General features: G+C 40.5%; 1 protein-coding gene across 11 annotated transcripts in view; it reads left to right on the top strand.

Moving 5' to 3' along the window:
• The window catches only part of CREB5 (cAMP responsive element binding protein 5), a 259,614-nt gene that overhangs the window by 171,294 nt on the left and 65,331 nt on the right, over window positions 1-22,989 (top strand). For all 11 annotated transcript variants that reach the window (XR_014580464.1, XM_083825947.1, XM_083825942.1 and 8 more), the window contains 2 exons: window positions 14,196-14,322; window positions 16,344-16,454. Coding sequence is in view for 10 of the 11 variants with exons in the window: in XM_083825947.1 (XP_083682073.1) it covers window positions 14,196-14,322; window positions 16,344-16,454 (238 nt within the window). In the remaining variant the exon portion in view is untranslated. The remainder of the gene's footprint in view (window positions 1-14,195; window positions 14,323-16,343; window positions 16,455-22,989) is intronic.

Below are 22,989 nucleotides of genomic sequence, written 5' to 3'. Positions count from 1 at the left end.
TACATACATGGCTTTGAAAATACAAGAAAACAGCCACTTTCTATTTCCATTTGCATTAGAGACTTCTCATGAATATCTGAAATAGACATTTATTGTGACCATAACCCTACCACAAATTAAAATCAGATCTTGAGTCCCCTGTGAAAAAGAAGCTCATTATAATGTATGGAGATGTCAGAAATGATACTAAATGACACTTAACTCTAAACCCCAAACGCTATGCTTATCCATGGCTTAGGGTTAAATTTACAGTGGAAATAAGACCGGGAGCTAAGCAAAGTTACAGGGGTGTTGGGGGGTGGGGGGTGTCCCGATAGATGTACAGCCACAAGCTAAAGAGCAAACAGCTGGTTGTATGTGTCTGCCAAATGCAAAGTGTCTTGCATATATATACTGCTGCATTTTCTTCTCTTAAGCCATAGATTACCTTTGTTGCATATCCCACACAGTCTGGGCCAGATTTATACGATGTGTGATGTTGTTGATTCAGACGGTTGCTTTGTTGCTACAGAGAGAGAGATAAAGACAGATTTCTATGTTGGTCTAAAAGATACACATCTGAATCATTATGCTTAAGCTCTACGTTTCTCATCAAATTTTATGTGGGAGACATTCTAAGGACTTGTTATCTGGTAGGCTGATATCAGGGCTAAATAGGGTGTTCACAAAATAGGGAGAGACCGGGGGAAAAAATACAAACCAAACCAAAACATGCAGACTTGAAATCTGACTTTGCCACTATTCTTTGCACTCATCATATTTGCCTTTCCTATTAAAAAAAAAAAAAAGAGAGAGAGAGAACAACAACAAAAAACGCACAGTGGAGCAAGTAAGCCATGGCTTCCGACACCTGGACGTCAGCCATGCTCACTGCTGTGCAAATTCCTGCTGCTCTCTGAGCTGAGATCATATTGTTGGAGATGGCAAGTGTATAGAGCACAGATCTGTATCTTTCTTCCATTGCTAAATATTAACAGTAAAAAATAAATGCAAGTGATGCAACAGGCTTTGACCAGATCTATTTATGTGACTGCTGAGATATTTTAACCAGATCAGTCAAAAGTCTGGCTCCCTGAGGGCCAAACCAAATAGATTTGATGTTACTGTAAACCGACTGGAGCTGCCACTTTGTTGTTTAGGTAAAGTTGATATTTTTCACACATTTACCTGCATTGTATCAGCATGTCTTGGGCTGTGTGTGTGACCAACACTTTGCTTATTTTTAGGAGACCTATAGAAAATGGCATGACTTCTCCTTCCTGTTCTACCCCTGCTGGTTCTTTCTCTTCCTAAGCTAACGAATAATCCTTTTCCCCTGCCCTTCCAACAGCTCCGAGCAAACATTTTGTTTTGTTTTGTTTTATTTTAAAAAAAAGAATAAAAAATTAACCTACTGAAGTTTCTTGAATGTCAACATGTTCTGACTTTGTCAGGCCATCAGGAGAAACAAATTGCATTGTCAGAAGACTTCCACTGACAACTCCAGGGTGCCAGTTCCCACAGTTTAACTCTGGAAACTCTTAATGCAAATGCTGCAGTTGATCTCAGTGATTATGGTGGCACTTCACTGGAAAGCAGCACTTGAGTTGGGTTTCACGGCATCGGCCAGCCAACTACACTTGTGTTCCTGGAAGGGTTTGGTCTTTTTAAAGCATTGTGTACAAAGGTAGTTCCTCTTTGCCTTGCAATGCTGAATTATGATGCTGAAAACTGTGAGGTGAACTAGAGAAATGTGCAAAATCTTAAGGTTATCCAGTATACTCAGAGTTTCACATTCACCTAATTCAGTTTTTGACTTTGCTGTTCACACCATTGATATAGTTACATCCCTGGTATAGCAGTGTTTTAGCTAAAGCGCTGTTTCAACAGTAGTCCTCAACGGGGAAAGCAAGGGAAAAAAGAAACAGTGTAAACCCAAACTCTTCATGGACTTAGTGAATACTTACTCTTCATGTTAAAAACACATGAAATAAAAAATCAGGAAGGACACTTCTCCCCAGCAAAACAGTGTGTTCATACTTCAGGCCCTTGGAGGTTGACAGGATGACCTAAGCTTGTTGCATGTTTGACTATTGACCATTAAGCCCTTTACTTTAAACTGGTGCAGTATATGTTATCTTAGTCTTCCACACAATGTTCTCTTTTGGGAGAATGTTTCCTCTTTAGCATAAAGTTTTCCTCAAGACAAAAAAAAAAAAAAAAGGAAAAAATGGAAAAAAAAAAAAACAGAAACACAGCAAAACAGCTGCAAAACACCAAACCAGAAACATCAATACAAATTGGAAAGTGAAGATATAAAATAAACTTCCGTTTACTCGTTTGTTTTTCTTAGTACGATACGATGTAGTGTAGCGGTTAACACGTGTAAGTCAACACTTCAGGGTATAATTTAGGAAGATATCTTCATAGGTGTCATACATTTCTATGGTTCTGACTATTCTAAATGACTGCAACAGCAGCACTTCAACAAATGAACTTTAACAGCAAGAGCATCATGCCCGACGGAATATCTGCCACAATAGGGTCAACTTCTCCTTGTCTTTTTCTACTGTATGGGCTGTACAAGCCAAAGAAGAAGAAAGCAAAGAATACTGGAAAGCTGGACTGCAGGCCAGCATGTTTGCTTCAGTGACAGTATCAATAAGAGCAGAGAGGGTAGAATTTGGCCAGTGCATTCAGGAGAAACACCATGTGTATTGTGGTGATCCTCCTGCTTCACTTCATAAACTAATCGCCACCAGAGGTCAGGAGAAATTACTCAGTAGTAGTCCACAGATGTAAGTCAAGGTGTAAGGTGGGGATTTCTGTTTTCTTCTGAAGCATAAAGCATTGATCACTGTCAAAGCTTGTTTCATAACTAGATGTAATGCATGTTCTATGCTGTGTGTTTATGGAGTGTGCGTGCATGTGTGTATATGAGTGAGATTCCCAGTTGGTTTAAATCCATTGTCTTTGGCAAAGCTACATTTTACACCATTGAGAATTGGCTCTATTGCTGTTGATGGATTCATGCTTTTCCTATTGTTTTGTCAAATTATTTTGTTAACTGGGTTACAGCTTGTGAGCTGTCTTTATTTTCAGGTTTTTATTTCCTCAGTGATATTTTGCTCATAAACAAGCATATTTTGAAGGTCAACAGGTAGACTAAAACACAAAGCTATTTAGGAGAAACATTTTGAACATTCTAACTGAAAAGAAAAAATGTTGAAATGATACTGATTCTCTTATTTTCATTCTAAAAAACTATTCAAGAGAAACAGTAAATTCCATATATATGTATATAAAAGAGGCATTATATGTTTGTCTTTTCTTATTTATCCCATTTTCACTCACTTTTATTTAAAACAATTCATAATAGTAAACTATCCTGTCTGCTTTAAGCTGGAGACTAGAAAAAAATGTGCTCGCTATCTGACATTATGGACCATTTAGAATTGCTGCTTTTTATTACAAGTATTGGCTGGTTTGTACGCATATTTTTAAAACTAAGATTTAAGATTTACATGTTATCTGGAACTTGATCTATAGCTTGAAAGGCTACTGTAGCCACAATAAGAATGAAAATAACCCTGAACTGTTGAAAATTCAACTCTGAGCACCCAAAGTGGTAATGACTGCAATAGTAGTTTTGTCGATATTTATAAATCAATGCAAACCAGAAACTGGATGTTTTAATTTACTACAGTTTCAGTGTAACTGATACCCTCAAGTTTGGAGCTTTAAGCTTTGTGAAGTGCAATGTTATTGCAGGGCATGCATCCAATTTTTAAAACATTATATAGATTGGAGACAGATGAGCTTTTCAGAATTATTTTAGGCCTATTTTGATTGAATGCCTGAGATGCAGTTTCCAGTGGAAATTAATTGCATTGATGTGAAAACAAATGCACTCCAACCTCAAAATTAGCTGCAGGTTCATGCTCAAACCAGTGCTTAAAAGGGAAAGAGAGGGCGCAGATAGTGACTGGAAATCACAGTGGCAATGTACATTTTGTTATAAGAATAAAATAACTTTCTTCTATGCTTTGCTGTCTCAGTGTGCATACATGCTGAAGGAGAGAAATTTTGCCACGAATTTGTGGTTGCATGTGTGGACAACAGGTTCAGCGTGCTAGCACTTCTCCCTCTTGCACACACTGGAAACCATGGCCCATCTTTGCTGGCCTCTGGCATCATCTGAGCGTGGGTGAAATCCACAGCAGCCTCTACCTGGAGAGCTTCTGTCATTGTCATCGGGCATTTCTGGAGCACGCAGTTCAGTAATATATGCTGTTCTGGGGGACTATTACCACACAGCAGCTAATGGGATTTCTAGCCTTTAGTGAAGTTTCCCTGAGCTATGTAAAAAATGCAATAGATGAGTTTTGGATTCCTGCTTGCTCGAATGATGCTCTCAGTCTGTGCCAACACTGATTGGCATGCAGGCTGAGAAGGCAATGTGTCCTCTTTGGATAATGAGAGCAATCAGCGTTGGCTTGGAGCTGATCTCCACTGAAGTACAGCTGAAGCAGCTCTCAACAGCTTTGTTCCTTCTGCCTTCAGGTTCACCTCTCTCCTGTGCATCTCATCATTTGTACTAATACAACTGGAGGTTGGGAATTTTAGCATGTTTAATAGATGAAGCTTGTGCAAAGGTTCCTTCTGGGACGTGGCATATATTCATTTTGATTTTTATGAAAGTTTGAAAGGAATCAGTGGAGTGGGTTGGGGGTGGGAAGAGGGTCACTGAAGATATAGAAATACTTAGCAGCGGTATGATATTTTTACACCTGGAAGTGACTTGTTAAACAGATAATTGAGAGTCCCCCCTCACGTACATACTTTTCTCCCTTCTCGCTGCCACTCCCTGAACAACTGACAGCTTTGAGACTCTGAATGAGTATGGGGCTGTGACTGCGGTGGGCTACTCACAAGTGCTTTCACCACAATTCTGTGCTGTAGAGAGATCTTGGCAATCCAGGAACATGAGCTAGTGGCCAAAGTGTTGGGGAAGCCATGAGTGTTAGAAAGGGCAGAGTGAGCTATTTCTGTGATATTCTTGTTAAAGCGTGGGGTTAATGACTGGATTTTGGTCATTCATCTTCGGCTTTTCAAAGCTCCTCATTTTCTATTTTGCTTGTTTGATATTTTGTTTAAGAACTCAAGAATGTGTTTTCTTAAATCATGTCTTCTTAAAAATGTCTAACAGATATGTTAATTTTGTAGCATTTTTAGCGCTAAGGGTAGAATTTAAATCTCATTTCATGTGTATGTACCTTCTTGTTTTTCCTCACTAGTTACTGTGGGCAAACCATGGTTCCATATTGCATACAGTACAGTTGTGTCTTGTCAGCTTAAAAACAGACCGAATCTGCCGGTGGCAGATTGCTGGCACATTTTCCTCTCACAGACACTGTTTTCATTAGTTAGGCTTTTTCTGGCAACATTGTGGCCAAAAAGATGCTACAGCTCCTTCAATAGCATTATGACTATGTGTGCTACCAGTTCTATTTGCCACATGGTCTTCAGACCTAGCAAAGTTTGGAGCTGCTACCTTTGGCCTTCTACAAGTTCTAGACTGATAAATATGAATGAGAATCTGATGGACAAAGTTTTATTCAGTTTCATGGATATGTAGCTAAAAAAGTAAAGATTCACAGAATCGCAGAATGTTTGAGGTTGGAAGGGACTTCTGGAGGTCCTCTGGCCCAACTTCTCTGCTCAAGCAGGGTCACCTAGAGCAGCTTGCCTAGGACTATGTCCAGGCAACTTTTGATTACCTTCAAGATTTGTCCTATTTAAAAATAAATAAATAAATAAAATACTGGATGCTCCTTTTGGCATGCAGTATGTCTTTTCTGTTCACTATTACCAGGGCAACTCCGTTTCTGTGGGGACCTCATTTAGGTGCCTGAATTGCCCAGGATCAGAAACCAGCCTGAGATTTCAGGCTTATCACTTGAGCAACAATCCGGTGTTTTAATTCAGGACTTTCTCCAGCCTCCTTGGGCACAATGAACTTTCTGCTCTAACTTTTACAACACTGGATGTGGGGGCACATGAGGGGACTTTGAGGAAGAGAAAGCCATGAGATATTAAGCCATCCGAAACATAAAGTTTTTATAGTAGTCCTTTCTGCCTGCAGGCATATGAGAAGATCAGCAAGTACATCTTTCTTAGACACCCAGGCAGGCAAACATCTCTGAAACACAGGGGCATGAAACTGCTGCTGCGGCATCCATCATTCTGTTGAGGACAGTGAAAACATGTGCTGTCATCTTTGACATTTTAATTGAAAAGAAAGCTTACACAGATTTCGATCTTAAGCAGTGTGTTTATACAAGTGTATACAGAGAAATAATCTGTCAGTTCAGAGCAGGCTCATTGCTATAGGAGTTGGTTTAGTAACCGAACAATCCAACATTAGCTCACACACCTTGCCTTGTTCTATGCCTCAATAATTTTTAGTAGAAATACTTTGCCTTGAGGCATGCAGTTATTAAAAAAAGAGGCTCAGCTTGCTTAAAGTCTGGAATTATTAGCTCATGGTAACAAGCCTGCACTGGAGAAACTGTTGGTTCTTTGTTTTCATGACTTTGCTGTAATTCACCGTCTTATTTTCAGAGACAAACTTCTGCTTTGTTTGGGAAGTTAAAAAAAAAATTGAACAAAAAAAAGGGAAAAATAAATCACTTCAAAAACATTCTTTTTATTTCATTTTTATTATAAAGCAGGGTTTACAAAGCTCTTTTATCTCAGCATTTCTATTAAATTTCACTAGTCCAAATAATAAGGGTGAATAGAAACAGAATTTTAACTGAGAAATTTGTTTTGCCGTATTTCCACTACACGGAATTGTTGGTACTGGGTACTCACTGAGAGCTCTCCAAATACTCTCTCAGCCCTTTAGGAGTAAAGAGGACTTTTTCTCCATCTTTTTGTGACCTATTATTCTTTTCATACACAGATTTATGAAAGTCAAATAAATGCCATTTGCCCTGCTGCAAAGCGTTTGCAAATGTCCGGCTGCTGGAGTCACTTTGAGCAAATGAAGGCTCCAACACCTTTACGTAGTACAAACCTGGCAGAACAGTTGCTTGGTGTTCAGTTGTCACTTTTGTCTGGATGCTGGGGTTAGGATTATTTCCAGTTGTTTAACCTGTTGATATTTTTCCTCAATGAGCCTTAAATTCTCAAGTTTTCATGAATCTGCCAGGCTGGAGCCTTAAGCCTGACCTTTAAAAAGAATGGGCATTTTAGAAAGTGTCTGTGTAAGTTTTATTGCTGTTATGATTCCTGGTTTTGAGTCAGCTGCCGTTAGGTGCGCTTGATTATTGTTGTCACCTTTTTTCTTCAGTGGAAACTGGTTTGCTTTTATTTGCAGTGATGCCAGATCATGTGTTTTCCTGCAGAACTAGGCTTTTGGTCCTGTCTGAGCTGGGAGAACGTGACAATGGGATCAGTTTGACATTGTTGCTTGCTTTCATGATTAAGTGTTCTGTCATGTTTATGCTGCAGATTTTTTGTTTTTAACCCACTTTTTTTTATTTTTATTACAAGAATGTGTTTTTATATGAGCTAGTTCTTTATAATCCCTTGAACCTGCCTTTCGCTGTGTTTCCTTGTTTTGCTTTAACTATGCCATTATCCTCCACGTATCATTTGTGAGTTCCAGCTGTGTGCATAACACTGTGCAGAACATAAACTTCTCTGAGGAGGCTGTAGTCTGAGAAACCATTCTAACTTTTCTTATTTTTCTTGTAATGGGTCAGGCAATAAGACCCAGTGAAATATTTAGAGGGAAGGGAAGATTGAAACCAGCAGTTTCTAAGACCTGTGAGAGCCAAAAGGTAAATGTTAATGGGTTCTCTGAGGCTTCCAAGGACCTGCTGGTCCTTGCACTTATGCTTAATTTGCAGAGGTTCCTTGAACATGTGTTCAGGAAATATAGGTGGCATTAACACAATTGGAATTTCTAAAGGCAAAATTTACCATTGACTAAATCTTTAAATAGAATTTGGCCCACTGAATACATTACAGCAGTGGGGCTGCTGACTTGTGGGGCTTTTCTCCTACAAGCTCAGCATTCTTAACATATTTTAGAGTAATTTTTATATGCATTCCTAGTATTTTCCTGCATGTGCACCCATTCCCTGTCCATCTTCTGTTTTCCTTACTCTTTCCCTTCAGTGAGGTGTTCTGTCCCTGTGAATTGAAACAAGTGAGCAAGAATGCATTTCTGGTGGAGATGCTTTGTTCCCACTGAACACCTTCTCACATGACATCAAAGGATACATGAATTGAGAAGTAACATCTTGTTGCTTGCTTTTGACTATGTCCATATCATTTCGTGTCTGCTCTGTCTTGCTCCTTATGTGATGCCCGTTACTGAATTCCTTCTACCTCTGCGCCAATGTATAGCTTGTTATCTTAATTGTGCCAGCTCTCCTCACTTAAACTGGCTTTCTCTTCACTTCTGAATCAAGCTTCTTGTCTTTAAGAATTTTCGCAGCTTAGTCTTATCTTATCTCACTCCTCCAGTTTCTCATTACAGTGTCAAGCATCACTTTTCCTTTGCCAGTGTCTGTACCATCAGCTAGTTTCTCTTTCCCAGGCGAAAGTCTCCTCTTATACAACAAAAATCCTTAAGTTAACACATGTATAAAACATATGCACACTCTGTTTAAAAATCTCTGCAGAAAGCATAGCAAAGTCATCTAAATTATGAGCCACAATTTTTCCTCTCTAAAGTATTGCCCTTCCTGTGTCTCAATCTTAGTTACTCCCTTCCTCTTGCAAACTTCCTCAGCCCTGTCATTTCTGAGCTAGTATGAGTTCAATAAAAATATACAAAGAAACAAAAAAGCAACCAGAGGAGTGCCACTAAACTGCCTCCAACTCTCTAGCATATTTATTTGCTTGTATGTTCTGTCTCCATCTTCTACTTTTCATCTGTTTCGTGTCTCTACATTGTAAACACACTGTGTAAGAATTGTCTCTTATCTGTGTTTGTACAGTGCCAGGCTCAATGGGGTCCCGGTCCAGACTGGGACCTTTGGGCACCACTACAGTACAAATGTCTGCTACTGATAATAACAATCTACCCACATCATGCAGATGTCTGAATTGTCTGAGAAATACAAACAAGGATCTTTACTAGGTTGGCAAAGATCCATTAATTTTAGGTGCCAGTTTTCTTTTTCTCTGAATATGGTTTGGCTCTCTGAAAAAAACTGGCGACATAATGCTCCCATTTCTTGGAAAGCTTGGCTCTCTGATGATGCTGTGATTAAAAAGTTGTTACATGTGGAGTATGGCAGGCCAGGTGAGGTCCCAGGAATTATGTGAGGTATTCCAAGTACTTGTCTGATGCCTTGTTGCTTTCTGTTGTGTTTGGTTTTGCTTTCCTCCTCTGAATGACAAATGAATAAATTGAGACTAGGCAGAACCGTCCTATTTTTCTGGTGGAGGGTGCATCTCAAGTCATGGTCCACAAAGGAGGAAAGCCATAGCTAGCTTATTAGGCTAAAGTAATGGCACTGTGGATCAAGCAACAGCAGGCCCTGCAAGTGAGACAACTCCTCCAGTCAGTACACTTTTCTCAGGTTAAAACATCCTCTCCAATTCTTAGCCCTCTGACTGAATATTTCAAATATGGAAGGCCAAGGACATCACTCAGCTCAGGTACTCTGGCCTCAGTAGCTGCTGTGCAAGTGCTTTGTAGCTGATCTGTAGAACCACATGCTCCAGTGAACTATATCAAAACCATTTATCAATGAAAAGTTTTATTATGATGGTACTTAGTGGCCCATGAGACATTCAGAGGCTTGACAGTTGCCAGCTGTTCTCCTCATTAGCATGATAGCCCACCTGGGTGCTTCAGCCTGAAAGCAGCCCAAACCACATCACGTACTGACATACCTTGAAAGGGTCTAGGATGTTGATATGTAGTGATTGTTCACCATTGCATTGACCGTAGGGGTGCCATCGCTGCCTTAATCACCTGTGTTTCCCTGTTGCTTCTATTTTCTCTCCCTCATTTTATCTTTGGTCTATAAACTTTCTGGGGCAGGACCTCACCCACAGTTTTTAAACCAAGGCTTGTAGGTGCTGAGGTAATAAGTATACATGTATATATATACATATATAAATATACATATGTATATATATAAAGACATGAAAGTCTGGGCAAGTCTATGTTGCATAACTGGAGTGTGGTGCAGAAATCCCTGAGCCAGTGCTGACCCAACATGGCGAATTGCCACAGCACAGCCAGCCACCTGTGGGCTCTTCTGTGTGAGCTGGCTGGGTCTGGAGGCCATAGAAAATCATGAGATGAATGAGATCCTTTGCTCAAATGCAACTCCATAGACATGTGGCTTTATGTTTTCCAGAACAAAGCTAGCTAAGGTAGAACAAACTGGGTTGTGGTGTAGCTATTCCTGCTGACTTTTCATGAATCCTACGTGCAGGAGAGTAAGGATCATGACAGGGGTTGTGGTAGGACCCACTGACCTGGAGTGCTTTGCCATTAGAAACATGCTGCAGTAATGCTTTAAACAGCATTTGGCCTTCTGCACACAAGCCTGAATGATCTGGGTTAATATTGACCTAATCTCATGAGACCTCAGCACGAAATTGTCATCTGCAGAAACTATTCTTGAAGAGTACAAGTTAAGGGAAGCCTGGTCTTTTAATAGACAAATGTAGCATTTAGTCATCAGACAGTCTAGAAAACTGGGTCAGATCGGAGTTGCATCATAGCAGACAGAATATTTGGTATTAATCAAGAAGGCACATAGCAAAGTATATATCATAGATATTTGATTACATTAGTGGATTTATCTTTAATCGTTGGGTAGAGTCATATGATGGAAAATGATCGAGTCACCATGGCTTAGCAGGGTACCGCCCATCTGCTTAAATGTTAGTAATGATGACTCACAGTGTTAGCACAACCCTACAGAGGGAGGAGAGCCAACGCTGTCAGTTGGAGCAGCCCAGCTAACACGTGGTATTTTACTAAGCCACCGTAAAGGCTATCCATCCAGGCTCCATACGCCCAACGAGGTGGTGTGCAAATCCTGACTGAGATCCCATAGTGTCCAACAGCATTCTTCTGTGGGGACAAGAGGAAAATTCTTAAAGTTGGGAAAAACCCTACAGATAGCCAGATTTTCAGTGAGGTTGAGCACTTGCCAGTTCTCTATCTTATCCGTCCTTTATTTGTGGGCTGTTTGCCCAACAACCCTGTTTATTTAGCAGCACAGGTGCCAAGGAATTAAAATCCTTCGGTCAGCAATATTGACTGACTGGCTACAGGCTGTACCTCCTCAGCACTTGTAAAGCGAGGAGCAGAGTCAACGTGTCCAACATCAAAAATAACAATTATAAACTCTTACTGGCTTTTTTGCTGCAGGTTAAAAAGCAACAACAAAAGAGCTTATGTTGTCCTTGGAAGAAGAAATGCCTTAGAAGTAGACAAGCTGAGCATCTCAGCCTGTGTATACGTAGGTTCTCTGCCATAAACATCCCCTGAGCTGGCTGTGCACATGCACGTGAGTGCATGTTAATCAATGACCTGCCTTCAATGTGGAAGCAATAGAAGTATCCATGAATACTGGCCAATGTCAGGCTGTCCCAGTGGTGAGCTGAGTCTGGTGTGCGTTATGTAGCACTTTTATTGGTGGCAGGAGCAGTGCAGACTTTTCAACAAAGAGGGTCAACCTGGAAGCACAAAGTTTCTCTGCCTGTTCTGCAGCTCTTTGCAGAAACGCACTTGGGAGTAGACTTGCAGGAGTTTAGCAAGAAGAAATACCTGAAGTACTCAGGATTTTTTTTTCTCTAGTTAAGTGTAAAGCATATGCAGATCTCCAAAGTGAAGCAGCTTTAAAGGTGAAACTGGGGACAGCAAGGAAGCTTCTTTGCCATTTTAATAAATACCAATAATTCCCTTTTGCCCAAGTCCCATATTCCCAAACTCATTAAAGCAATTTTGGAAATGTTTTTGGCTCTGGAACATATAAGCAAAACTCAAACCTTGCAGTCCCTTGAGAATCACGTGCACAAATTGCCTAGGTCAGGCCAAAATAAGTTTCTGTCAAACAGCCTAACACCTAAGGTTATTATGAAATCGGTGAATTGTACAAAGGGTCTATATATGGGACAGTCTCCATATAACTAAATGGGGAGGGGGCTGTTGTCATGGCATTTGTTTTACTTTGGTCACACTGAAAAACTCAAGTGATATTTTTATTGAACACATTCCTCCTGTTAGCAAGAACAGTTCCTGTAGGCTGTGTCTCAGCTGGTGGACCCCCATGAGAGTGCACCAACGCTTTCCCCTCTCCCTGCCTGCTGTCCCTTCCCTTCCCTTCCCTTCCCTTCCCTTCCCTTCCCTTCCCTTCCCTTCCCTTCCCTTCCCTTCCCTTCCCTTCCCTTCCCTTCCCTTCCCTTCCCTTCCCTTCCCTTCCCTTCCCTTCCCTTCCCTTCCCTTCCCTTCCCTTCCCTTCCCTTCCCTTCCCTTCCCTTCCCTTCCCTTCCCTTCCCTTCCCTTCCCTTCCCTTCCCTTCCCTTCCCTTCCCTTCCCCAGAATCTACATTTCTTGGTTTTTTTTGGCCCTGTCCTAATGACTTCTCAGCCCTTTTGCTTGAGTAAGTACTGGTACAAGGAGCAGCTGCATTTTAGTTGGAAATAGGATGGTCAGGGCTGTGTACTTTATTTTCTGAGATCTTTTTTTCTGCAGAACTTCCATGCCACTTATGCCATCTCCACAACTTCCCAGGCTCACCATAGTGCTGAGTAGACCATTGTGTCCCCTCTCCCAGAAATTGATTCATGTTTGATCAATCACATTGCTTTTTGCACCCTCTCACGAGGTTCTATCGTGTATTTGGGAGACATTACCTTGAGTTTCGTTGGGGGGAGTGAAGATGTAAAGTACATCATGTTCCTCCGTCAGCAGATAACCAGGGAGGCATAGGAAGAGCTTCTCGTCCATATGCAAGCTACATTTGTTGTTGTTGGATTTTTTTTTTCTTCTTCTGAACAAGTACTATATGTGTCTGGGAGGATTTTTTAAACATCCTTGAAAACACAGGCTTTTTCTCTTCATGGAGAACCAAGACAAAAGGATGGGTTCAGTAATCTGCAGCTGCCAAGGAGAGGGCAGCTGAGGGCAGGGGGTGGGAGCAGCAGGAGTGTCTGGCGCGAGGGTTGGGCAAGACTTCGGGGTGGCTTTGTTGGCGTAAAATGTTTCTGGAGGGTAGCGGGCTTTTAGAGAGGAGGATTGAAGGACTGAAGGTACAGGGATGGGAAATAATGGGGAGGTTTGAAGAAGTGGGAGTTGGGAGGTCCTGCTCTCAAGAGTGTCCTGCTCTATGAAACGTTAACATGTCAGATTGCTTCAAAGAGTAGTCCAAGCTTCACTTAATCCATTAATTTTATGATGATTTTTCTTAGTGGACCTACTTCCTCAACATTACTTTTTCCTCTGGTTTACTTAGAAAAATCCTTCTAAATGTATTAAAATACTTTTGCCAAAATATCTCTCTGCTTCTTTATATTCCTTACCTTTTACCTTTACAAGCTACTTAATCTCAATGTAATATATGTAATTTTGCTATTTTTTTCCATTTTCGGTGTCCTGGTTACATTCAAATTGGCAGTATTAGAAACCTCACTTTGTAACAAAGGCTTGGTAGAATTTCAGGACAAAATGTCAAGAGTGGAGCTGAAATCTTCATTTGAGAGTAGTTTATTTACAGGTGGTAAAACTTCTGAATTAATATAAATGTGTTTAATTTTCTGTCATAGTCTGCAAAACTATTATCCAAATATTTTTGTTCCTGAAGGCAGAATTTACAGCAACTCACTGATGTAGCATGCCAGGAAATTTTCCTGCTTTGTCGGTAGAAATCTTTTGCTGGCCGTTGTAAGATGCAGAGGTGCATAGACTTAGACCTGCTGTTGGGTTTACTTTCATGTTCTCTCAGATGAACTCTATTGGTGCTTTAACCAGTAACTAGTAGGGGGAATATGAGTCATCTGTTTCTTGAAAACCTTCTGTCCTATGGATTTGTGCAGGAGATGACAAATGCTGGATTGGCTTTTCTGTGCCTGCTTGCCTAGAATTGTCAGTGCCTAGCAATGGCTGGCACTGTAAGGCTTGGTTTGGTCTCCGAAGCCCATGACAACTCGCTTTCCTTTTCTCCTAGGCCTGTTCCAGGTTCTCTGTCTTCACTACTGCACCTACACAACCGACAAAGACAGCCTATGCCTGCCTCTATGCCTGGCACCCTGCCCAACCCTACCATGCCTGGATCTTCTGCTGTACTCATGCCCGTAAGTTTTTTGTAGTTTGCTGTTGTTGTTGCTTCTTTTTTTTTGGGGGGGGGGGCATTATTTATTTATTTATTTTTGTCTCTGGATTCAGCCTGTGCAGAGGTGAAAGTCTGATGGATTGTTCAAAAAAAGATCAAGGTGTAATGAGTTAGGGAAGCTGGACATTTTTCTCTGCTTTGTCTTGCACAAGAGTATTTCTGGTGCGGTTAATGGAATGTTAATTAGTGTGAGAGTGATTAGAAACAGTTTACATGAGACTACAGTTTCTGGTTCTCACACTTGGTCATGTTAGTGAAATCAGTATGTCTGCGCTGGAACAAAAAGAAATTTCTGAAGTCAGATAAAACTGGAAAAGTTATGTACATATGTTATGGTAGTGAACTCGGAAGTAATCTTGCTTCTGTGAGATAACCAGCTAACAAGAAGGAAATATAGCTTACTTTCCAGGCCTAGTAACTTGCACTTCATTAAAATTTGGTCATGATCACTGCTCATCTTCAACTGCCACTAATTTCTACAGTGTTGGGAATACTCTTCATCTTCTGGGAGATTAAGGGTGCTTTGTCATTGTAGCTTCAAATTATTAAATGATTTTAACAACTCTCAGTTTAAGACAGCTGGGCAGTTAAGGAGTAGAAAGGAGTCTGGATAGCATGGGGAAGAGGGGAGTGTGAAGGGAGAAGTTTCTGTTTCATCACATGGTGTTCAGTTGGGAAGGCAACCTGAGGGCGATCAGATATGGATGAGAGGAAAGTACTTTTTGTTCTGGCACTGCTGGGGCAAGGGGGACAGTCTGGGGCTAAGAAGATTCAGGTTGGCTGCTATCTGAGCAGTCATTAATAAGTTGTTAATTAGTAACTTACCAATAAGGTTCTCCTCGAGTATCGACCAGGAAGGTCAACAAAAAAATGTAAGAAATGCCACTGTGGACAGTTCTGTTTTTTAATTTCTTTCTTTCTTTTTTTTTTTTTTTTTTTCTGGCATGATTACTAATGAACCTAAAATGGAGCAAACATCCTGCTTCAGCGTAAGCTCAGGGGCTTCAGATTGCTGCTGGGGAGCTCTTTGGGCAGCTCTGCTTGCAGCGAAGCAGGCGTGCTCTGGCTAAGAGCCCCACAGATGTGAGTCTTCCTGCCCCACAGCCTTCATGAATGGACTGTGGAGAAGATCACTGTGGGAGCCACTCCTATCTTGCAGATAGAGCTGTTCCTATCCTGCAGCAGAGCTGCTGCTTTCTTGTATGAGCCGAAGATTCAGGGAGCAACCCAAGCTGAGGCAGGATGCTCAGCTGTGGCTGAAAGCAGCACCATAACCCTACTTGTCACCCAGACCCTTCTGAGCGAAGGCTAGCAGTGTGACAGCACTTGCCTCTCTCTTTTCAGGGAAAGCACTACAGGAAATTATTATATCTAGTCCTTTTCTGCCATTAGGTTGTGTCCCTCACTCACGCCATGGTGAGTTTAGCTTGCAGAAAGTGCTCTGCATAGCCAGGTGTCCTGCTTTGTATTTTATGCTGCATCAGCAGTACATGAAAGCTTCCCGTACAAGACATATGGAAAACTCCTCTCAGCTGAGCAAGCCGAGTGAAGGAAAAAGAGCCAACTCGTTTTCCATATACTCAAGATTGGGGTTTTTTATTTATGTTTTTAACTAGCTAAGTTGGGCTGCACTGACAGGAGAACGGCTTTATACAGTGATGCTTTTAAAACCACTTAACTCCGAGTGTTGTTATACTGAAAGGGAGAAAATCATTACAAAAAAAAAGTGCAAACCTGGGTGGCTGCTACATTTGTTTAGTAAAGAATCCATTTCTTTATAATTGGCTGTGAGTTTTCAGGGCCGACTCTGATGAAACACACGCCTGCGTGCACACACGCATGCACTTCATGACACAGATTGTTATTTTTCCCGTCATGACTTGAAGAAATAAAGCTGAGTCCATTTACATAGAAACCAGGCATAAATTCTTGCAAATGTCTCTAGACACTTTTAAACCTTTTTCTTTCTTTTTCTTTTAAAAGATGGAGCGACAAATGTCAATGAACTCCAACATCATGGGAATGCAGGGGCCGAACCTCAATAATCCTTGTGCTTCACCTCAAGTCCCCCCAATGCATTCGGAAGCCAAAATGGTAAAATGGAAAATTTAAAAAGATATATTTTGTTTTCTTATATTGCTCTTGCATACTGGCTACCCAGACAGTGGGGGATGTAGCCAGACACTGCTTACTTCATTCTTAGTCATATGTTACACACTTTTTAATATGCTGCAGTAAATTGCCTTTGTGTCAGTTTAGTCTATGAACTTTCAAGATGTTACTAGTCCTAGCTGAGCTCTCAGTGAGAGGGAACTGAACTGAAGTGTCGGCTGTGTGATTCGAACCATGTTAAATAGGACTTTTGGTGCAGATTAGTAGTGTTTAAACAAATGGTCTGGCTGGTTCCCTGATGGTGTCTGTGCTCCACAACTTGTCTTGAAGAAATTGTCGGTTAATCATCAGTGAAGTAAAAAGTGTCTAATGAGGAGGGAGTGTATGTAGTCCTTGTTTTTTCCGGATAGGCACATGGTGTGTCAGTGTAACGCCAGTGTTAGAAAAGTAGACTGAATGACATATATAAAGCCACGATATTTTCTTTTGCTTGAATGCAACAAAGGTGCTGCCATCAGAAAGATGTGCCAAAATTCAGACAAAAATAATTTATTGATAGGAGTCAAATGTCATGGTGTTTTTTAAAGTTGTTACGCGTCTTACAAGGTCGAGGCTTCCTCAGGCATTTGCACTGTTATAGGATTAGTGTCGGTAAACTAAGCTACACATGGGCAGCTTTCCCCAGTTTTATATGCACTCTCAAAGAGGTGTTCAGCACTAATACCTTGGAACAAAGTTCATCAGTGTTGAAACACTTAGGCTTTTCCAGTTTCAGAGCTGCCATTTGCTGGCAAGTAGAAATATGAGGACAGAAGTTTGCAGTTTAACTCTGTAGGGTTTTTATCCTCTCAAGATATCTCATCATAGTGGAAAACAGGAGTAACTTCATTTAACTTCTTTCAGTGGCATTACGCCAAGGTAAAATTGTCATAAGTGAGAGAATGAAATCAAGCCGACAAAGATTAAGCAACCACATATTTTTATATATTTCTACTTTGCATGACTGGTACAGCTTTTAAAGTTGTTGTCATCTATCCCGAGGCAAAGAAAAATATCTTCTTGTCTATAGGCACGGTGCATGCAAGAGACTCTAGGTTAAGAGCAGCAAAATATACAATCTCTGTTTTCTTAGATTGGATAGGTCATGCCTTCACCTCACTGTTGGTCTGGGTTAGGCTATTAACCCAACCTCTGTTAACACCCCGTCTAAAACCACATTCCGTAAACATGCAGCCAGTTGGTCAGAAGAGCAGCAATAGCCAAAAACTCTGGCTCCCCTGGCCAAGGAAAACCTGTGGTCAAGAGTTCTCTCTCCTCTGTACCACACAGTGACGGTGACATGCCAAATGGCAACAGCATCTGCAGCAGAGCTTGTTAAAAACTTCTTGGAATAGGCAAGTGTTTTTTCAACTCAAGTGAGGCTGAGCCAAGCTAAATACTCCTTGGCTAAATAAATCCCAAGCTGGCATCTGTTTTGGGGACTAAAGGTTCTGTAGTTTACTCCCCCCACCCCACACCCCCTGCCTTTTTTTTTTTTTTTTTTTTTACTGGAAGTGTGAGGCTACTTAAGAACAAGATTAAAATACTGGTGCATATGTTGAGAATTCTGCAGTTTAATATCTGAAACTATACATTAATACAAACTATTTTTTAATATGGATAAGCAGGTTTTGTCCCTAAACCTAACGTATAAAGGTATGGCTCTTTCAGACAGAAATTGCCATCAGTTCCAAGGCATAGTTCACTTCCGAGGGGTTTTCTGCCACTCTTCTGGGGGTGGAAAAAGTCCACACATATTAACTCTTAAGAGGCGTAATTCAGAGCTCCAGGACCATCCATTTCAAATGCAGGATTATTTATTTATGAATATTCTATATTCTAGTTTTCTACTTTGTTTTCTTTGAATACACATGCAGTGTAAAAAGCCTCCTTATTTAGCCACTGTTTGAACAATATAAATTTATTAGCAATACCCTGCATGAGCACAAAGTGGAAAAAATGTAGGATATTCAGAGCAAAATTATTTCTTACATGTAAGTTCATGAATTATAAATTTGAATCATCTGTATGACAGGCGTGTTTGTTCTTATTATTAACTGTTTCACTTTGCTTCATGCTCAAAGCACGAGACTTTGCATACTCTGGTGATTTTTTTTTAAAAAAAAAAAAGTGGAAAATGTGGGTGCTTAGTATCTCACTGGATTGTGTCCTGCATTAGGAAGGAATTTCAGATTTCTTTAGATTCTGCTAATGCCATTACTGATAGCGGATCCAGTACTGCATATGTTCTATTTGGCTGGCCGCACGTGGCAAAGAATGTATGGGCTGAACGCTAAACAAAGTCATCGAAGCTGCTTGCAGCTAATGACTGCGGTAATCGGAGAAGTTTGGGGGACTTTGGGCCTGGTTCATCAGCTGTACAAATCCATGGCAGATGGATCAGCGTGTTCTCTGCGCCCACATGAAAGAATGCAGGACAGGCTCCTCTAGATGGGAGACCCAGATGTGATACCGAATCCTTCTGGCCTCGTGCACATCCAAGTGCGTACCTGAGCAATGCAAGTGCGATTTGGTATGCAGAAGTAACACTGTTTGGTGACTTGTGGGATTTCATTTGCTTCTTTAAAATAAAAATGGATAAATAATATCAGTATGGATACTGTATGATGCCAGGTTTTCCAGAGACAGCAGATAGATGGCAAAAGTTTTGTTCCCTTGATTGGTACACAGTCATTTTGTAGAAGGAAATGGAAGTCAGTCAGATACATACATATACAAACACATATACACAAACATACAGAATGGGTTACATTAATTTTATATTTCTGTAATAAACAATTCATTTAATTTACCTCACATTTCTAGAAAGCCTTTTCACTGCCTCCAAAGTTGCTCATTTACTGTTTTAATTTTTTTCTCTGGAGTGTGTAACTTCACATATTAAATTATTGTAGATGACATCCCAGAACTGATTTAAATTATCACAACAATCTCAGTTTCTCACACGGCGTGCCTCTCAATTAGGTTATCACCTAATGCTTTAAAACTGTCCTATAAAATGAATGAGTGAACATCTAAATCAATATCACTTTCTTAGACTCAGAGCTGAGGGGATAAAACCTTTATGCTGCCCACCAAAAACACCCATTGATTTTGTATTAAAATATATTGCATTGGAAAGTGGAGGAAACATTCAGCCGTAAGTGTACGTGGTAAAAATACGCAGAATAGCACGTGTAGCATATTAACATGCGGTTCAGTAGGCTATTAGGAATATTAGGAATTTGGAATTGTTGGCTGTGCCTTTTGCTTAATATACTGATTACGTACAGTTTGGTTTGCAGTTTCAGAGTATCCAAGGTTTTATAACTGGGAAGTGCAATACCATGTGGGTTACCTGAGTGAAAGATAAACAGTGTGCATAGGACCGCTGGAAGGCTGCATGACCACGATTCTTTTTGTGGAGCTGATGCTTTTCTATCTGATTATTTTGAGACATTGATCTTTAGCTGTAGTGATTTTTGAGCTATGAAAGGAAATATAAAAAGCACACTGGCCATGAAAATAATCTGACTTTAAAATGCAGTTTTTGATTTGACCTGTATGTTTTTTCTTTCTCACTGTCCCTCTGCCCGTTGCCAGATACATAGTTTTATAAAATTTGAATAAAATGTAATATGTGTTCTTTGGCTGTACCTGCCTTCCTGACAGAATCTGTGCATTTCTCTCTCTCTCTCTTTTTTTTTTTTTTTAGAAGTTATTTTCATATTGGAAGTATATAGAGTTGTGGTCTAGTGTTTTTGCCTTGTATGCATTACTAGGTTGAACAGTAATGACAAGAAAATTAATTTGAAAACATTTATCAGATATAAGAGTAAAAACTTAACAGGAAAAGGAAAGTAATAAGCCAGTAATGAGTATGTTCACAATTACAGTGGTAAATATTCATATTAATTGAACCTTGTAATTTACCTTAGAATGCTGAACAGCTTTAGAGGAGGAGGAAGCAAAAAGTGGAAGAAAATGTGGTTAGCCAGTTGTCACCAGAACTAATTTTCATTTGATTTAACGTGAGTTAAGGGGCAAGATCCTGCTGGTGGCTGTGAAAATCCCAGTCCATGTTCAGTCAGCCACCCATCCCAGCAGAAAGGCAGACCTGGTTCAGGTGCCTTCTGTATTTTAGAAATAACTTTAATTTTTGTGGCCATGAGTCGTGGTGGTGCAAATGGTGCAAAGGAAGAAAGCACTGGGGTGTGCTGTGATCCCTGCCCCAGTATGATGCTCAGCCGAGCCATTTTAGCAGCTGCTACATGTGGAAACAAGAGCTCTGTTACAATAGCAGTGGCATCTTGGGACAGCTCCTGAGGCTTCTTGGGAAGGAAATTTCAGCTGGTTACAAAGAGCGAGCCCATGGCTGTGAGGTTTTGATGCTGGCTTCAGACAGGAGATGCAGGCAGGATCAAAGCCACTGAGGTTCTAGGCTCAGCTGCTTAACGTTTCACGACTGCAAGTATTTTGTTATATATAATAATGGTTTGAAGTCAGAGTTTTCATATCAAGATGAGTGGGAAAGGAATCACTTTAATTGAGTGATACACACTGCTTCAGGGCCAGAAGACTTTTCTTAGCATGGGTTCTGGACCACTAAGTCGAAGGAAAAGTGTCACATCTCTGTAGAGCTTTCAGCAGCAGTTTCTCATATTGTCCTCCATAAGAAAGCAATGAAAGCTGCATAAGGGAAAAAAATGGAAAAGGAAGCTTTCCAACTTAATAATAATAATAATAATAATGTTGACACAATTTCCTCTATCAGTCTCTGAGAAATGTTTTCAAGGATGAAGAGAGAGTTGAATAGTTAAACTGTTGACAAAATTCAGTGTTCTGAAATTGTATCTCCTGTTATGTTGGTGCTTATGTTTTAAAGTTGCCAAAGCCAAGCTTTCAGTGTGCTCCTGATCTGCACTTTGAAATCCTCTCTGGGCAGTAGCTTTGCCTGTAGACAGTATGCCTTGCTGTGGATTAAGGCATTAACGTTATGGGTGAAGCTAATCATATTTTGTTTTGTTTACTGAAACAGGACCTCATAGCCGTCATGCCTAAATGCTGGATTATGGACTAGACTCAGTAGAAACTAATTCTTCTTAAGCTGTCAGTGGCTCAGGCAGTGAAATAGAGAAGAGAGCTGGTTCAGTTGTGAAATAGAGAAGAGAGCTGGTTCAGTTGCTCATAGCTGCTGCAAATATATGTTGAATATTTGATCTCACTTCCACTGAGTGCATACAAATCACATTGCTTGTTGCAGCCACAAGATGTAACAATTCCTTGCATTTTTCTTTCTTTGTGTCACTTTATCCTGCAGTGATCTTATCAGCACTATTTCCCTAGAAGAACTTGGATTTTTATTATTTTGTTCGCCTTTATTCAGCTGGGTGTTAGAATGACCTCTCTTTCCCCCACCCAGCATCCCTCACCAACTTCCCACCCTTTCTTCTTCATCCCTTTCTCCACCACCCTCTCTTTCCTCATAGGATTTGCTGTCTTTGTACATTTGTTTCTCTTTCTCCTTTTTCCTCCAGTGTCCACCCTGATTTTGTAACCATGGCAATAATTGAAATACAATCCTAATGTTTGCTTGCCGTAGCTATCGACTAGCCCAACACATGAACTGCTGGATCTGGTTCTTGTGTGTTTGTTGTAAGGTTTTGAAACTTAAGTCAGATGCATCTGTATACGTGAGGGTGACTTGTTTGGTGCTGAGCTGTCCCTTCCAGGAAAGGTTTTGTTTGTGTAAACTTGTGTGTCAGAGAGAGCTGGTACAAATAAAAGTAAATCCTTATGGCATTGAAGCCAGGGAAAAAGGAAATTATAAAAATAAAAAAAAGGTTGTCTTACAGGGAAGTTCTGCTTTGCAGAGATAGATCTCAGTCTTTTGCTTGGAATTTGTACAGCTTTCACTTTCCAAGATTTTTGTGAGAGCTATGAATAATGGAAGTTGTTTTGCACTTCGGGCCACTGCGTGTTCAGTCTGGCATTCGTTTGGGATGTACAAGTGCACCTCATTACGAGCGGTGGGCTCCAGGGTGGAGGGGATGGTGTGAGACCTTTTACCAGCTCCATACTTTAACCACTGAGGACACGAGAGCTGGAAGCAAAATCTCATGGCAATAAATCTCTTCTTTATGGACATGCTTAAAAGGCATTTTCAAAAAAACTGTGCAGTAGCTAATGAAGCAGTTTATTAATTATGATAGCATTCCTGGGAGATAAATAATTTTAGACCGTTGAAGAACTGAAAGAGAAAAGTGAAGTGGCTTGCTAGAGGCCATGCAATTTGTCAGACAAAGAACTGAAACGACACAGAAGAATTTCTGCCTGCCACTTCCAGAAAACACAGCTTCCGTCCGAGTTGAATTTATGTATATATGATTAGTATACATTATTGTTAATTATGAATATTGTTATATTAATACCATTATTGAAATGCAGTATTTTACAGAACTAGTGAAAGAGTGGGAAG

This window comes from Anser anser, assembly GCF_964211835.1.
Source record: "Anser anser genome assembly, chromosome: 2".
Classification (NCBI taxonomy): Eukaryota; Metazoa; Chordata; class Aves; order Anseriformes; family Anatidae; genus Anser; species Anser anser.
This window is presented reverse-complemented; position numbering and strand designations above follow the sequence as displayed.